Source organism: Erinaceus europaeus, chromosome 17, assembly GCF_950295315.1.
Source record: "Erinaceus europaeus chromosome 17, mEriEur2.1, whole genome shotgun sequence".
Lineage (NCBI taxonomy): Eukaryota > Metazoa > Chordata > Mammalia > Eulipotyphla > Erinaceidae > Erinaceus > Erinaceus europaeus.
This window is the reverse complement of record NC_080178.1, coordinates 66,635,058-66,652,212: the sequence shown is the minus strand read 5'-3', so window position 1 is coordinate 66,652,212 and position 17,155 is coordinate 66,635,058. Positions and strand designations below refer to the sequence as shown.

Genomic DNA, 17,155 nt, shown 5'->3' with positions numbered 1-17,155 from the left:
ACACACACACACACACACACACACACACACACACACACACACACTTATGGCTTCTCTAGACTCTACTTTTCATACAATAAGCTTGGCATCCATCTCTAAGGGAATACCCCCACTCCACCCCATCATAGAGTTCTCTAATTTCTTTTCTTCTCTCCCCCCCTTCTCCTTCTCTTCCTCCTCCTTCTCTTGCCACCAGGGTTATTGCTGGGGCTTGATGCCCGCACAATGAATTCAACTCTTCTGATAGCCATTCCACCCCCCCTACTTTTATTTGATAAGACTGAGAGAAATTGGGAGGGGTTGGGGAGACAGAGAGGGATAGAGAAACACTTGTTGACCCACTTCTCCACTGCAGGGGAGAGTGGGGGCTTGAATTGGGGTCCTTGTGCACGGTAATATGTACGCTCAACTGAGTGTGCCACCACCTTGTCCCCTCAATTTCTTCTTTGTGGTTCCATCCTGAGAACTTTTTTTCCTGCTTTCTGGAACAATGTCCTGTTTCAGTGTGGAGGCCTGAACCACCAAAAACCTTTCCCAGCTCATCCTGGCAGGACTGTGTGGCTAGAGATGACATCACAATTTCTCTTTTTTCTAGAGGTTGTGCTCTTGGTGGGAGGGGCGGCCCTGGGAGGAGTCCTCTCCACTTAGTCCACCCTGAACCAACCATGAGCCAGTAGCCACAACAGACCTCAAGGAAGCCACATCTGGAGAGCTGGGGTGGGGGTACAACATCGCAAAACACCTGGCTGCACACCGGCCAGTCATCCCTTTTTGGGAAGCCACAAGGAAACTCTTTGGCCTAAAACAGAGACCAGCAGAAACAGCTTTCTGCCCTCACCCCATCCCCCCCATGCCCGATTCCTCCTGCTCCCCATCTGCCCGCCCACTGAAGTCCATGCCGCATGTCACTTCTCGAACATCCAGGGTGGCCCACCCCGGGCGCCCTTCTGACCAAAAGAACATCTCTCCGAGTGCCAGTAGAGTGATAGTGAAGACCCCAGGCAGCCAAGAAGACTTCATGATAGCTGATGACACCTCGGTGAGGCAGTTCAAGGAGAAGCTCTCAGCTCACTTCCAGTGCCACATAGATCAACTTGTGCTCGTTTTCATGGGCCGTCTCCTCAAAGACCAGGACACACTGAGCCAAAGGGGCATCCTAGATGGCCACACCATCCACTTGGTCATCAAGTCCAAACACCCCTCCAGATCCGTGATCCATTCTTCCCAGAATTCATCGGCCAGTGAGTTTTGCCATCAGAACAGAAGCGCCAAAAGGAACAGCAGTGGGGTACACCAGCCTGCTCATGTGAGCCGCACCCCAGTAGAGCCAGCCCTCTCTGCCCAGCTCGGTGCTTCCCAGGATCTGGAAGTAAACAGTCCGGAGTATCCAACACAGATGCTGGAGAATCCTCTCATCCAGCAGCTGCTGTCCAACAGGGACGTTTTGAGACAGTTCCTCTCAGAACACCCAGACATACAACAGTTGATACAACAGAACCCAGAGGTCTCACACATCCTTGACTACTCTGAGATCTTATGGCAGACTCTGGAACTGGCCAGGAATCTTGCCCTGATTCAAGAGATAATGAAAATTCAGCAGCCTGTTCAGAATCTCGAGTACCCTCTGAGCCAGCAGTCACATCTGGGCTCAGAGACAATTCCCGATGGAGACAATGCCCAGAGCTATCCGCTTTTCAATGACCAGATCCACAGCTTGCAAGATGACTTTGGGGGCAACATTTTCACAGCTCTCCTGCAAGGGCAAGCACCCAAAGAAGCCCAACCTTCACCCCCATCTTCACCAACACCCCAGGGATGTCAGGACCAGCTCCCACAGCTCCCAACAACCCGAGTCATCTACACGAGTTCTCGAGGTTTATCCTCCATCACCTCAACCAATGGTACCACCAACAAGGTGAACTATTCTTCCCGGACCAATGCTGCTGCCTCTGTCTCCACCAAGGCTCAGAATCACATGTGTGCTATGCAGCAGCCAGCTGAGGTACCGGCCTTACCAAGCACGGAGTTCACTCAGCAGTCCCTGACAGAGGACAGAGAAGCCACCATCTCTGTAAACAGTGCTGAGCACAGATCAGAGGATGACCTCCAGCTACCGGATGAGCAGAGCAGCTCCCAGATCCCAGGAAACATGTTACAGTTGCTTCTGAACAATCCTGGTTTGGTAGCCAAGATGATGATGTTCATGAGTATGTTCCAGCTGAATGAACAGAGCAAGCAAGATCTGCAAGAGTCATTCCTCCAGCAGACACAGCTTTCCGACATACTTATGTCCCTGGCCAACCCTCGAGCTTCCCAAGCTATCTCGCAGATTGAGCAAGGTCTGAAGCTGTTGGCCACAGAGACTCCTGTTCTTCTATCCTGGGTGGCACCCTACCTATGGGGCCTGGGTTGGCTTCCTGCTCCCAACTGGAACTACCCTGACACAGTGCCCTGTGCCTGGAATGAGTCACGTGTGGCGAAACCTAAAAGGCCTCAGTGCTGCCACAAATCTGCCACGCTCCTTCAGAAGCAGCAGTCGCTAGCCGGAGACCCTTCCCAACTTCTGCAAGCCCCTGAGATTCGTTTCAGCAAGCAAATGGAGTATCTCCAGGCCATGGGGTTTGGGAACCACCAAGCAAATCTACAAGCGCTTATCGCTACCCAGGGGGACACCAGCGCTGCCATTTGCAAACTCAAGAGGTCACAGGGATTCTGAACACCCTGCCTGCTGACTCAACTGCACCTGCTTGCTGACCCACCTTACTTACCTTTTCTGCCTCTTCTGATGTTCCCAGTCAGGAGAAGTCCTGAAATTGAAGAAACCAACCAATGCGTTATCTACTGAACAACGGATCATTGGCCGTGGCTGGGAGCTCTGGCAATAAAATGGCTACACCCTCCTGTTCCCCTTTAAGGTTCGGCTTTTTTTTTTTTTTTTAGCATAAAGGAAACTACCCTTGTGTGATATCCCTCACCTGCAACACATACATGCATTTATACATGACCTGCATTAATTCATATAGAGAATCCTAGCTGCCCACACAGCACTACATGATTCAAAGATATAATTCCATCTTCCTGTGCCCAAGAACATGTGTATGTATTTCATAGCAGTGTGGATACAAGCACAAGATCCATAGTCAAAGGCTTATAGGTATGGACTTGTGACATCAACATACAGGCACCACAGTCATGTGCAGACATGGCTATACGCCGATAGCTAGAGGCATGTAAACAGACCCACTTATATGGGAAAGCATCTGTAAACAAATGGGACAGCCTCAACAAACAGGGAAACGCTATATTAGTAGATTCAGATGGCAGTCACAAAACTTTTGTTAGTTTCTTTTTTGTTTCAATTGCACATTTCTTTTCCTAGCAAAGGTCTTTTAAAAATTATATTTTATCTATCTATTATTGGATGGAGACAGAAATTGAGACAGAAATTGAAAGGGGGAAGGCAGAGAGGGAAAGAGATAGACACCTGCAGACCTGCATTACCATTTGTGAGCTCCCCCACCCCACCCCCGCTGCAGGTGGACACCAGGGGGTTTGAACCTGGTTCCTTGCACATTGTAATGTGGGCACTTCACCAGGTGCACCACTGCCTGGCCTCTGATTGATTTTCTCTCTTCGAAATTGTTCCAGTCTGTTTGAAAGTGGAAGAGAATGACCTTGTGTGCTAGAATAAAGGAAACCCACATTTCAGCTAGTACTTGGTGAGCATTTTCTCACAATTTGGCATTGCCACAATTAGAGGACTTTGCTGGACTATTTTCTCTAGCATAGATACACCACTCCTCTCACATCATCTTCCAGCCACGATAAACTAAGCCTTGATGGGTCATGGCCCCTTCCAAGAATATCACACCATTAGCGTAGCTACTTTCTGTAGCTAATGTTTTCCATAATTAGCTAAGGTCCCAACTTCTGTTCCAGTATTCCTGAGTACCCTGACCAATTGCAATGTAAATAATTGTGGTCCAGTTATTCAACTGAATCAATGAATAAACTCTTCCCAGAAGTTAAGATGTCACACATGAGACATTGAAGAAAAAACAGCAGTGACAAAACAAAGATACTTCATGAAGTTTTCTTTTTATTTGTGGGTAATATAGTCATTCAATAATTTAACTTACAGATGTTGGAGAGCAAACGATGCTATAAAAAACCAGGAAGATTGTTGTTTTCGATGGGTTATGTTGTTTTCGCCGGGCTGGCTTCACGGGCGGGTAACAGACAACCATGGCTGGGTTGTAGGCAGTATCTTTTTGTGCAGGACGCAGCACAATCTAAGACGAGCTAAGCTGAACTCAAGGTACTCTAAAACTCACAATGCTGTCTTTATATATACTTGTCAAGTAGGGTGGAAACAGGATGTGACATAGAGAGGGTGGAGAGAAAAGTGACTGGTGAAAATCAGAGTGTGACAAGGAGGGGGCAGAGCAGGCGAGAATCCTATCACTGAACCACCAATGCCCTGGAGGGAGGGTGGTACTTGTTAACAGTGGTTATGTAAATAGAATAGTGTTAAGCAGGGGAGATTTAAACCAAATGAAACAGAAGGGGTCTCATGCATACCAACAGAAGATGGATAAGTGATTCTAGATAAGGTATGATTAGGGCAGGCCTCTGTGAAAAGGTGACAGCTAAGCAGGACTCAGAAGGGGCTGGGTAAGCTGAACATAAGATTTCCTTGGGAGAAGTATGTTCTAGGGAGAATGCAACATGTGAAAATAACAATAATGAACCAAAACACTGCTGGATTTGAAACAAAGGGATAGATTGATTCATTCATTCAGCTGATCTATCTCATAGCTTAGGGGGTGTTACTAGACTGTGGTAAAAGTACAGCACAGAAGTCAGGAAACTCTAGAGACAGCAATGGTGCACCTGGTTGAGCGCACATATTGCAGTGTGCAAGGACATGGTTCAAGCCCCCAGACCCCACGTGCTGGCGGAAAGCTTCACAAGTGGTGAGGGAGGTCTGCATGTGTCTCTCTGTCTTTCTCCCTCTCTGTCTCCCCTTTGCCTCTTGATTTCTGGCTGTCTCTATCCAATAAATAAAGAAAATTAATTTTTTTTTAAAAAAAGAGAACATGATTAAGTGCAGGTGGCGCAAAGCACAAGGACCGGCATAAGGATCCCGGTTCGAAGCCCGGCTCCCCACCTGCAGGGGAGTCGCTTCATAGGCGGTGAAGCAGGTCTGCAGGTGTTTATCTTTCTCTCCTCCTCTCTGTCTTCCCCTCCTCTCTCCATTTCTCTGTCCTATCCAACAATGACAACAACAATAATAACTACAACAATAAAACAACAAGGGCAACAAAAGGGAATAAATAAAATAAATATTAAAAAAATTATTTAAAAAAAAGAGAACATGAAAGATGGTGGTGTTCTGGGTTAGGATAAAAGCAGAGGTGAAATTAATGGCTAAAACATGTATTATACTTCCCCAGTTAGGTGAATCTAGAGATTAAATGATACCTTCTACCCTGTTTGTTTCAACTTGCATAAAATGTTCACATTCTCTAGGGCATCGTCTTGACTATCACCCCAATATACTCTGAAAATCCTTCATCTGACTCAGCTTTTTCTAAAAATGTTTTTATTTATTATTATCTTTTTATTTTATTTACTTATTTTTGTAGCTATTGTTGATGTCGCTGTTGTTGGATAGGACAGAGAGAAATGGAGAGAGGAGGAGAAGACAGAGGGGGTGGGGAGAGAAAGATAGACACCTGCAGACCTGCTTCACCACTTGTGGGGAAGCCGGGGACTCAATCCCTACACCCGTCTTTGCGTTTTACGACACATGCGCTTAACCCGCTGGACTATCGCCTGACTCCCTTGAATCAGCTTTTTATTCATCATAACCATACATACCTTTGTCTCTTTTCTTCCTCTCCCTCTCCCTCTCTCTCTCTCTCTCCATATATATATATATATATATATATTTTTTTTTGTTTGTTTGTTTTTTTTGCCTCCAGGGTTATCACTGGGGCTTGGTGCTGGCACTATGAATCCATTGCTCCTGGAGGCTATTCCCACCACCCCTTTTTTTCTTTATATGATAGGACAGAGAGGACTTGAGAAGGAAGGGGAAGATAGAAAGAGGGAGAGAAAGATAAGACACCTGCAGACCTGCTTTACTGCTTGTGAAGTGAATTTTCTGTAGGTGGGGAGCCGAGTGCTTGAACCAGCATCCTTGCACGAGTCCTTGTGCTTTGTACTATGTGCACTTGACTCGGTGCACTGCTGCCTGACCTACTCCCTCCATACCTTTCCATCCTGCCATTTACTGAAACACTCTTGCTTCCATTCTTTCCCCTCTCTCTCTCTCTCTGCCTCCAGGGTTGTCACTGAGGCTGGATGCTTACACTAGGAATCCACTGCTCCTAGTGGCCATTTCCCCCCCATTTTATTTATTGGATAGTACAAAGAGAAATTGAGAGGGCAGGGAAGATGGAGAAGGGGAGAGAAAGATAGACACCTGCAGACCTGCATCACTGCTTGTGAAGTGACCCCCCTCAAGCAGGTGGGGAGCTGGGGGACTCGAACTGGGATCCTTGTGTTGTTCCTTGTTCTTTGTACTATTTGCGCTTAACCCAGTGTGCCACCACTGGAACCCTACCCCCACCCCATTCCTCTCTCTAAATACCTATTTTTGTTGTAGCTGAAATCTGGCCAATCATCAATAACACTGCCTCCTCAGTAGTGCTGGCTATTCTTTATTTAATGTGGACTATGAAGTGGGGTAGGCACCTCCCTTCTACCTGTTGTTCCCTGACCAGCTCTCTATGGTGGACACTTCTCTATGATCTGGCAGGATCCACACCCAGCGCTCTCATAGGGTCACATCTGATTGTCCAGTCCAACTCTGGATTTCCACCTGCCACATACCAGGGTGTATGGACGCAGGACTCTTGGCCTAAGCAGGAAAGGCCAGCTTAGGCACTTCACCATGAACAACAATGAAAGGGTAGAGGAGACAGACCTCCTAAGGGGTCCAGGGCATCTTGGAGGAGACTCTAGAATCCATTGTGTGAGTCTATGACATCGGTGCTGAGGTCACAGAGAGGACCGACGAAGTGGGTTCCAGTTCAGAAGGCTTCTGGGGTGGTGGCTTGACAAGATGAGGGCTGCTAGGAGCCCTGTATAAGAGGAAGGACGGGGTCACAGCTCATTGGTATGTATTCACTGCTTCCTGCCTTTGACCCTCTGTGTCAATTATAGATAGAGCTCTTCCCCAGGCTCTCATGTTCCCTTCCTCTCATCCCAACATCTCTCAAGCTCCCCCTCCTCCCAAGGTATCTATCCTAGCCCCTTCCATTTGTACCTTAGTTCCCCTGCCCAGAGAACCCAAACCTCTTCCTCCCTTCCTGCTGTCTCCAGTGCCCCACAGGATGATCTTGATGTCCCATCCCCACCTCTCCTAGCTGTGTCCCCACAGACCTGGGCTTCCTGCTGCCCATCATGGCCAAGAGTGGAGAGGCCCTGCCACAGGGTAGCCCAGCGCCATTGGTCCAAGATGCCCACCTCATCAAGGTGACAGTGAAAACGCCCAAGGACAAGGAGGACTTCTCAGTTACGGACACGTGCACCATCCAGCAGCTGAAAGAGGAGATATCCCAGCGCTTTAAGGCTCACCCTGATCAGCTAGTCCTAATCTTTGCTGGCAAAATCCTCAAGGATCCCGACTCCCTGGCACAGTGTGGAGTGCGGGATGGCCTCACTGTCCACCTGGTCATCAAGATGCAGCGGCGTGCCCTGGGCACCGAGAGTCCGGCTGCTTCCGTCCCTGCCTCTGCCCCCAGTCCTAGCTCGCTCCCCCAGTCCAGCCCTGTGTACCCATCCGAGGGCCCTCCCACCTTCAGCTTAGGTGTCCTCACCGGCCTCAATGGGCTGGGCCTGACCGCTGGCAGTTCCCCTGACCAGCCGAGATCCCTGATGTGGCAGCAAGTGTCTGTGCCTGACATTGTGGCTCAGATCATTGACGACCCCTTCGTCCAGGGGCTGCTGTCCAACACCTGCCTGATGCGTCAGCTGGTCATGGACAACCCGCACATGCAGCAGCTGATCCAGCACAACCCCGAGATTGGGCACATTCTCAACAACCCTGAGATCATGCGGCAGACACTGGAGTTTCTGCGCAACCCGGCCATGATGCAGGAGATGATGCGGAGCCAGGATCGGGCACTCAGCAACCTGGAGAGCATCCCAGGCGGCTACAACGTGCTGCGCACCATGTACACAGACATCATGGACCCCATGCTGAACGCCGTGCAGGAGCAGTTTGGTGGCAACCCTTTTGCTGCAGCCACCACAGCCAGTGCTGCCAGCAGCAGCAGCCAGCCTTTGAGGATGGAGAATCGTGACCCTCTCCCCAACCCCTGGGCTTCTACTTGTGGAGGCTCGGGAGGCAGGAGAGGCCGGCAGTCTGGGGATCAGGACACCCCTGAAGGTAGAAACAGGGTCCCCAACATTCTGGGAACCATAGGCCTTTATGACTATCTCCAGCAATTACAGGGGACCGCCCAGCCTTTGGGAACCTACCTGCAGGGGACCACACCCACGCCCAGCCCAAACCAAGAACCATCCACGGGAGGAGACCAAGTTTCCCCGACTTCACCTTCACCCCAGGAACCTGAGTCAGGCCCGTCACATCCTAAGGAGCCGGTAGCCATCAAGGGCAAGTCCTCTTGCCCAGCCTTCCTGAGATATGGTGCAGAAAGCAATGCTAGGCAAGATGGAGGCCGAGATGGGGAGGGGAATGCTTCCCCCAGCCACAGCTCTAACATGCCCGATCTTGTCTCTGGGCTGGGGGATTCTGCCATCAGGGCCCCATTTGGCCCTTTATCACCTGCCCCCATGGCAGCTACCCCCGGCGTCCCTGAGCATGCCTGGTTGCCGTCACCAGTTTGTCCAGGAACTCCAAGGCCAGAGGGTGAGAACCAGGTGCCCCAGTTGCAGGACGAGACGCCCAGGCAGCTGCCACTGCTGCTGCACCTGCAGGCAGCCATGACCAACCCTCGAGCCGTGCACGCCCTGCTGCAGATTGAGCAGGGCCTGCAGATCCTGGCTGTTGAAGCACCGTGCCTCCTCCTCTGGTTCATGCCTTGCTTAGCAGGGTTGGGAAGTACAGCAGGTGGTAGGGAGCCTAGAGCAGGCATGCCTGAGGGTCCCTCTGCTGTCCCAGCTCCTGAGTCCTCCCCTGCACAAGGCTCAGTAGAGCAGGGCCTCCGTCCAACCCCCTTTCTCCAGACGTGGCAAGTCCTGGCTAGTGCCAATTCCCAGCAGCCACAGCCCGAGACTAACTTCCGGGTGCAGCTGGAGCAACTGAGGGCCATGGGCTTTCTGAATACGGAAGCCAATCTCCAGGCCCTCATTGCCACTGGAGGTGACGTGGACGCTGCTGTGGAGAAGTTGCGGCAGTCATAGGAACTTGGGCGTTTCGATCGTTAATTTCCCTCTGTACCTTTTCCTGTTCTCCTGTGACCCTAAGTCCCCCCTTCTTGAATACAGCTGCACTATGAACCAAATGAACTCTGATGATCTTTGCTTTGGACAAAGAGGGGTGCCAGAGTCCCTGAGGAAGAATGAGGGGCAGAAACAATTGTAGGGGGTGCTGCCTGCAGCCCCTGTACCTCTACCACAGTTCCAACTGACGGGGCCCCAGTCTGAGCTCTGCTTAGGCCTATTTGACATACAATACTATACAGTCTCCAGAGTCCCTGGCCATCTATTTCTGATTCTTTGTGGGTGATCAGGAAAGGGAAGTTGTGAGAGAGGAAGTAGGATAAAAACAGCCTCTGTGTGGATGGGGAGCTGCAGAGGAGTTTACCAAAAGTTTTGATGTCAGGAGATTTAGAGTTCTGGAGAACAGAGGAGGGGGGCCTCTGAAGCCTCCTTCCAAAGGTCCCCAGAGTCTGTGTCTTACAGAAGCTGCCACTGGGAGTTGGCCAGTAGCGCAGCGGGTTAAGCGCACGTGGTGCAAAGCGCAAGGACTGGCATAAGGTTGGAGCCCCCAGCTCCCCACCTGCAAGGGAGTCGCTTCACAGGTAGTGAAGCAAGTCTGCAGGTGTCTATCTTTCTCTCTCCCTCTGTGTCTTCACCTCCTCTCTCCATTTCTCTCTGTCCTAACAACAATGACAACAATAACTACAACAACAACAACAGAAAAAGAAAAAAAAAGAAACTGCCACCAACTCCTTTGTTGTTTGGGGGCCTAACCTGAATAAAAGGCATCACCTTTTATCTTCATTCTGCCCCAAGGACTATCTCATGGACAACACTCTCTGAATTTGAGGGATTTGAGACGGATCCCTGAGAACACACACACACACACACACACACACACACACACACACACACACACACACACACACACACACTCACACACGCATAAACACACACCAGATCAAGTTTTAAAATTCCTTAGTTTCACTAGCTGTACAAAGTTACTTCTCCCCTCAGCCAGACTGAGAGATTTTATTGATTTTATTCCATGGACTCTGTCTTGGATTTTGTCTTTCTTGTACCCCTTAAGCTCAGGAATTGAGTTCTTATCATGTGCTCAGTTTGTGGTAAGGCTTCAGAGTCACTGTGAGTAAGAAATGTGATGCTACCCCCTCGAGTTTATGGTCTGGTAGCAGGATCTGTTCAAACTGCATTTAAAACATATTCCACAGATGTAATCAGGAACTCTAATGAGTGTTATAAAGAAAAAGATGGGGAGCTGTGAAATAGCAAAAAACGTGACCTTCATCTGTGGAGAAAGAGAGGGCTTCTGTGAGTTAAACTCTGGGAATTGGTAATAATAAAGTAGGTAATTACTTTGGGGCAGGGACATTTAGTTCAAATGTATCTCCTGGAGATGCACTTCCTGCATCTCACACCAAATTCTAGGTTGCACTCAGGATTTTTTTTTTTCCTCTAAGGTTATCGCTGGGGTTCAGTGCCAGCACTATGAACCCACTGCTCCTGGCAGCCATTTTTCTTGGGTAGGACAGAGAGAATTGAGAGAAGAGGGGAAGACAGAGGGGGAGAGAAAGACACATTTGCAGACCTACTTCTTCGCTTGTGAAGTGACTTCCTGCAGACGGGGAGTCGGGGGCTTGAACCAGGATCCTCGCAGGAGTCCTTGCACTTCGTACTATGTGCACTAACCTGGTGTGACACTGCCCAGCCCCTTAAAGAATGCTTTCTATCACACATACTTCCCACATGCTTCTAAGATAGAAAGAAGGGTTATTGTGTGGAAATGTACCCCTCTTTTCCTATAGTTGTCAATGTTTTCATTTTATAAAGAAAAAATAAAGAAGGGTTACAGTGTATAAGTTAGGTGGCTGAATATGACTTTCAGTGCATGCGCACACACACATGCACATGCACTCAGAGCAGTAACTGTCCTATGAAGAAAGGCACAAGCAAACAGGGCCTATTCACATCTGTTTAAGACAAGTAGCACTATTCAACCTGTTTCAGAAACAAGTAAAATAAAGGTTACATGTAGTTCAAGGTTACACACTCAGGAAGTGCTGGCGCTGGAGCTGGGATTTGAAATAGCATTTCTAGAGGCCACACTCAATCCCTATCACTGCTTATTACATAAGAATGATTATTGGATTGCAGTTAAGATTCTATACAGCTAGTGGTCCGGGAGGTGGCGCGGTGGCTAAGGCACTAGACTCTTAAGCATGAGGTCGTCCCGAGTTCGATCCCCGGCAGCACATGTACCAGAGTGATGGCTGGTTCTTTCCTCCTGTCTTTCTAATGAATGAATAAATTCTTTAAAAAAAAAGGGAGTTGGCAGTAGTGCAGCGGGTTAAGCGCATGTGGCACAAAGTACAAGGACCGGCCTAAGGGTCCCGGTTCGAGCCCCTGGCTCTCCACCTGCAAGGGAGTTGCTTCACAGGCGGTGAAGCAAATCTGCAGGTGTCTATCTTTCTTTCTCTCTCTCTGTCTTCCCCTCCTCTCTCCATTTCTCTCTGTCCTATCCAACAACAAAAACATCAATAACAACAACAATTACTACAACAATAGAACAAGGGCAACAAAAAGGGAAAATGATATCAATAACAACAATAACTACAACAAACAAGGGCAATAAAAAATAAATAATTTTTTTAAAAAAAGATTCTATACAGCTAGTAAAGATTTTGTTAATTCCCCCACGAAGAGAGAAGGGACACACACACAAACACACACACATCTGAAAGGAAGCCAACGTGTATCTCTGGAGAGAGAATTTCTGCTGAAACTTGAAGAGTAAGAGAAAGCCTGAGCCTAGCAAAATAGCTCACTTGGATGGGTCATGTGCTGCTTCGCCATGCGCACTACCCAGGCTTGCGTCCAGTCCCTATTGCACTAGAGGAAGCTTTGGTGTTGTCTCTTTCACATACTCTCTCTGCTTCTCAGCCTTCGCTGGCTCTATAAAAAAAAATAGCAAACATCCCGACAGTCAAAGAGCCGGGGGAATGACTGAGTCAAGCAGAGAAGAAATTATGAAGTCAGTGAAAAGGCCAGTGAAAAAAGTCAGTGAGAAGGCCAGTGAAAAAAGAAGGGCCAGTGCTTCTAGGATGCAGTGAATGAAAGGGCAAGTATGTGAAGTTCAGGTAGGAAACACAGATGAATGCAGAGTCACACAGGGCTTAGCCCCCGCTAGGTGTGTCTCATCCTGTGCAGCATGAACAGAGTATGGAAGAGTAGTAGCAGAATCAAGTCAGAAGACCCCTGGGGTCATTCAGGTAGGAGGTGGTGGTGTCCCAAGCTTAGGATTCTTTTTTTTTTTTAAATTTAAAAAAAAATTTATTCCCTTTTGTTGCCCTTGTTGTTTTATTGTTGTAGTTATTATTGTTGTTGTCGTTGTTGGATAGGCCAGAGAGAAATGGAGAGAGGAGGGGAAGACAGAGAGGAGGAGAGAAAGATAGACACCTGCAGACCTGCTTCACCGCCCGTGAAGCGACTCCCCTGCAGGTGGGGAGCCGGGGTTCGAACTGGGATCCTTATGCCGGTCCTTGTGCTTTGCGCCCCCTGTGCTTAACCCGCTGCGCTACAGCCCGACTCCCAAGCTTAGGGTACTTTACAGAGAGTGTGACAAGAGGTGAACAATGGAAAAGGTTTTTTTTTTTTTTTTTCTCATTTTGCCTCCATGGTTATTGCTGGGGCTCAGTGCCTATATTACTCCACCATTCCCAGTGGCCATTTTTTCCCCTTTCCTTTTGATAGAGGATAAGAAGGAAGGATAGAGAAAGAAAGACCCCTGCAGTAGTATTCTACTTCTTGTGAAGCTTCTCTTCTGCAGATGGGGGAAGTGGGCTTGAAATCTGGTTCTCACACATCGTAATGAGTGCACTTCAGCAGGTGAGCCACCACCTGGTCTCCAGAAAATATATCCTAGGGATATTAGGCAAGATAGCTCACTTGTTTAGTGCCCTTGTTTTGCTGTGGGTACAATGGCTCACACTTGAGCCCAACCCCCCATTGCACTGAAGGAAGCTTTGGTGCTATGGTGTCTTTCTCTCGGTCTTTCTTTCTGTATGAAAAAGTCAGCATGGAACACTGAAGGCATACTGGTGAGATAGAAGAAGAGAAAGAGGGAGAGGGGGCGGTATTCGATGTGTAATGTTAAGAAGGAAAGGGAGGGGGGCTGGGCTGTAGTGCAGAGGGTTAAGCACACATGGTGTGAAACTCAAGGATTAGTTTCACAAGGATCCAGGTATGAGACCCCTGGCTCCCCACCAGCAGAGGGGGGGGGGTCGCTTCACAAGTGGTAAAGCAGGCCTGTAGGTGTCTTTCTCTCTCCCTCCTGTCTTCCCCTCCTCTCTTGATTTCTCTATGTCTTATCCAATAACAGGCAAAAAAAAAAAAAAAAAAAAAGGGAGGAGTTGAGAGTTTTTTATGCAAGTTAATTGAAGACCTTTCCTGTGCTAGGCCCTGTGGTAAAAGTAGGAGGTATCCTAGACCACAGCACCCTATCTTTCTAGAACCAATGGAGAGGAATTAAATCATATAATTTCCAACAAAAAGAAGGCAGGGGTAGATAGTAAAATGGATATGCAAACAGACTTTCATGCCTGAGGTTCTGAAGTCCTAGGTTCAATTCCTCACACCACCATAAGCCAGAGCTGGCCAATGGTCTGGTTAAAATAATAATAATAATAATAATAATAATAATAATAATAATAATAATGGTTTGGGGTAAGGAGATAGGGTAAGGTACTCAGGGTGGTTATCAGAATTGAGCATGTAAGCAGAGACCTAATTAATAATGGAAGTCAAGTAACTACATTTCAGAGCAAGGATTCTCAAATTATTTACTAAATTTTATTTATATTAGATAGTACTTCCTGGTGATAGGGTTGGCTATTTATAGAAGGAAATGAGAAAAGGACCCTGTCATCATGGAGATTATAGTCCAGTGACAGAAACAATCAGTTAAATATATAATACACTAATGAGTTCTGTGCAGATATGTGGAAGATGGCTAGGAGAGTGAATTATTGAGAAAAATTGTGAAGAGATTATCTGAGTGACAAGAAGGGTGAACCTTGTAAAAAAAAAAAGATGGACAAGCACTAAAAGTTTAAGATAAAGCAAATAAGATAAGGCCCTCAGTGTGGGAAGGCATTTGGAATGGTTGACGTGCAGAAGGGTTATCGGCATGTTGAGTTTCATAGGAGCCAATCATCACCAGGAAATCAAAGAAATAGGGGTGTCCAACTATGGGAGACTCTAGATAAAGAAAGAATTTGGATTTTATTCTAAAGGCCATAGGGAGGATAGCTTACCTGAACAAACTTAATATAATCATAGGCGCACATAGCTCCCATCAATTCAGAGGCTACAGGAAGGAAACAGCTCACATGCAGGGCAGAAGCAGGTAGTGCTCATTTAATGGGAGTTCACACACAGGTCACATATCACTAGCATAGCCACCCAGAAGTTGTCATCTCCCAGGTGTCAATTCTAGGTTACAAAAAAAAGGAAGCTTTGGGGAGTCTGGTGGTAGTGCAGCTGGTAAAGCGCATGTGGCACAAAGTGCAAGGACCTGTGTAAGGATCCCTGTTCAAGCCTCCGGCTCCCCACCTGCAGGGGGGGTCACTTCACAAGCGGTGAAGCAGGTCTGCAGGTGTCTTTCTCTCCCCACCTCTGTCTTCCCCTCCTCTCCCCATTTCTCTCTGTCCTATCCAACAACAACAACAACAACATTAATAATAAGAATAACTACAACAATAAAACAAGGGTGACAAAAGGGAAGAAATAAATAAATAAATATTAAACACAACAAAACAACCAAAAAATGAAGCTCTGGGGCCAGGTAGTGGCAGCACCTGGTTAAGTGCACACACGTTACCAAAAAAAAAAAGCTTTCACTAGATTTCTCTGAGGTTGTTGATAAACACCAAAAACTACATGTGATACTAGTGCTTCTCACACAGTTGAATATAATTGACTTATCCATTTGGGCAAAGCTTAACCAATCTCCGAGAAGAATATGGGCATAACGTATGTTTTCTGGAAATGAGATTTTTAAAGAATATTTTATTTATTTATTAATGACAGGGATAGGAGGAGGAGGAGGGGAGAGAGAACCAGAGATCACTCTTGTTCGTGTGCTGTTGGGGACTGAACTCAGGACCTGATGCTTGAGAAGCCAACACTTTATCCACTGGGCCAGCCACTCCCAGACCACTGGAAATGAAATTTCCAGTTAATGCCTAACTGCAGAGTTTTCCAGAATGTGGTTGGAGTCCTTGGGTTGACAAAAAAGTGTCTGGCCACCATACTTTGTCCACTCATCTGTTTGGAGAACTTTCTACCATCTGCTGCTGAATATTGGCTGCTGAATCCTAGAAGATATGTCTGTTCTCTGTCTTCCAGTCTGCTACAGACATTGCCACAGGATGGCCAAAGACCGGCACTTCTTCTTCTTCTTGGCACTGATTGTAATAGTCACCTTCGATGTTTAACAAGCATCTGTCTGTTCAGTGCTGGTAGTGGCTTGGGTTGTATATGATATTTCAGTCAGGTCCTTGAAGCTTCAAGCCAAAGGTGTGAAAAACTGCCATTTTATAGTGAGGAGACTCAGGCTCAAAGAGGACTTGTTCAAATAATGAAGTGGCAGTGCGATTTAAACTGGGCTTATCTGCCAGTACAGGCCAAGCATGCTTTTTCCCCTATCCTCTTCTAAATGAAATATTTTACTTTATTCTAAGATTTGTTTATTTTAATGAGGTGGGGAGAGTGGGCAGAGCACAACTCTGGCCTAATTGGTGCTAGCTAACAAGCCCAAATCTGTCCCCAAGCACTGTACTCTACCATTTCAGCTACCCTTTAACTGTTAAAGGGTAAACTTAAAATTAATTGGTTGTAAATTAACTGTGGCATGCCATGCGTATACTAGGAGTACATACACAATGGAAAATATTTGTACAACCTTGGGCTCAAGAGCTCAGTGAACGTGTGGGTAAAACTCCTGACTGTGGCTCAGCTTGTCAGTGACTCAGTTGACTTGTGGTGAGGGGCTGTTCTGGCACTGACCATTGAGCTCTAGGAGAGACTAAGCAACAGTTCGCTTTAGAGGTAAAGATAGAGGGAGGGGAGATAGGATTAAGAACACTGAGAGAGAGATTCCAGCTAATTGTTCCCTGGGATGTTCTTCAAGCCCCTGATATACACTATTTGTTATAGTCAGAAACATTAACTTGAACAACAAATTCCACTAAGGCCAATGTGAAGGCAGTTCCACAAAGTAACTGGTTTTGCTAATATATGTACCACAGAAGTTATTGTGAGCGGCCATTACCAGGAGATGCCAACCAGGCTGGTGGAAGCCAACCTTGAGAATCACTGTGAAATTTTCTGGTCTTCCAAAATCAGAAATTACAGTGTGTCTGATGCTGGTTGGACAGGCAAGATACAGAGTCAAATTGTTTGAACTTTCAGAAAGCATATCAATCCACTATAAATTAGGCCATCTTAGAGGGGCCTCGATGCCCCATTCTCTACATCTGGTAGAATCTTCTGGAGGTGCCATTCTAGGCAGCCAGATTCTAATTGTATAGAGACTATGGAAATTCTAGAAGCAGAGAAAGGGTCAAGACTAGAAAGGCAAACAGCTAAGGCAGCCTGATATATACTATGTAACCGCTAC

General features: G+C 47.3%; 2 protein-coding genes across 2 annotated transcripts; both read left to right on the top strand.

The window, feature by feature from the left end:
• Positions 1–635: 635 nt before the first annotated feature.
• Positions 636–2,914, top strand: UBQLNL (ubiquilin like). Its single transcript, XM_007533500.2, has one exon. It carries the CDS (start codon positions 851–853, stop codon positions 2,714–2,716), a length of 1,866 nt encoding a protein of 621 aa, XP_007533562.2. The 5' UTR covers positions 636–850; the 3' UTR covers positions 2,717–2,914.
• Positions 2,915–7,106: 4,192 nt separating this feature from the next.
• Positions 7,107–9,539, top strand: LOC103122819 (ubiquilin-3). The gene is made up of 2 exons (XM_060177508.1): positions 7,107–7,186; positions 7,437–9,539. The coding sequence occupies exon 2, from the start codon at positions 7,474–7,476 to the stop codon at positions 9,436–9,438; it is 1,965 nt and encodes a 654-aa protein (XP_060033491.1). The 5' UTR covers positions 7,107–7,186; positions 7,437–7,473; the 3' UTR covers positions 9,439–9,539.
• Positions 9,540–17,155: the final 7,616 nt, after the last annotated feature.

Excerpts from the sequence above, each read along its gene's own strand:
- UBQLNL (XM_007533500.2), top strand. The coding sequence starts at position 851 with ATGCCCGATTCCTCCTGCTCCCCATCTGCCCGCCCACTGAAGTCCATG.
- LOC103122819 (XM_060177508.1), top strand. The coding sequence starts at position 7,474 with ATGGCCAAGAGTGGAGAGGCCCTGCCACAGGGTAGCCCAGCGCCATTG.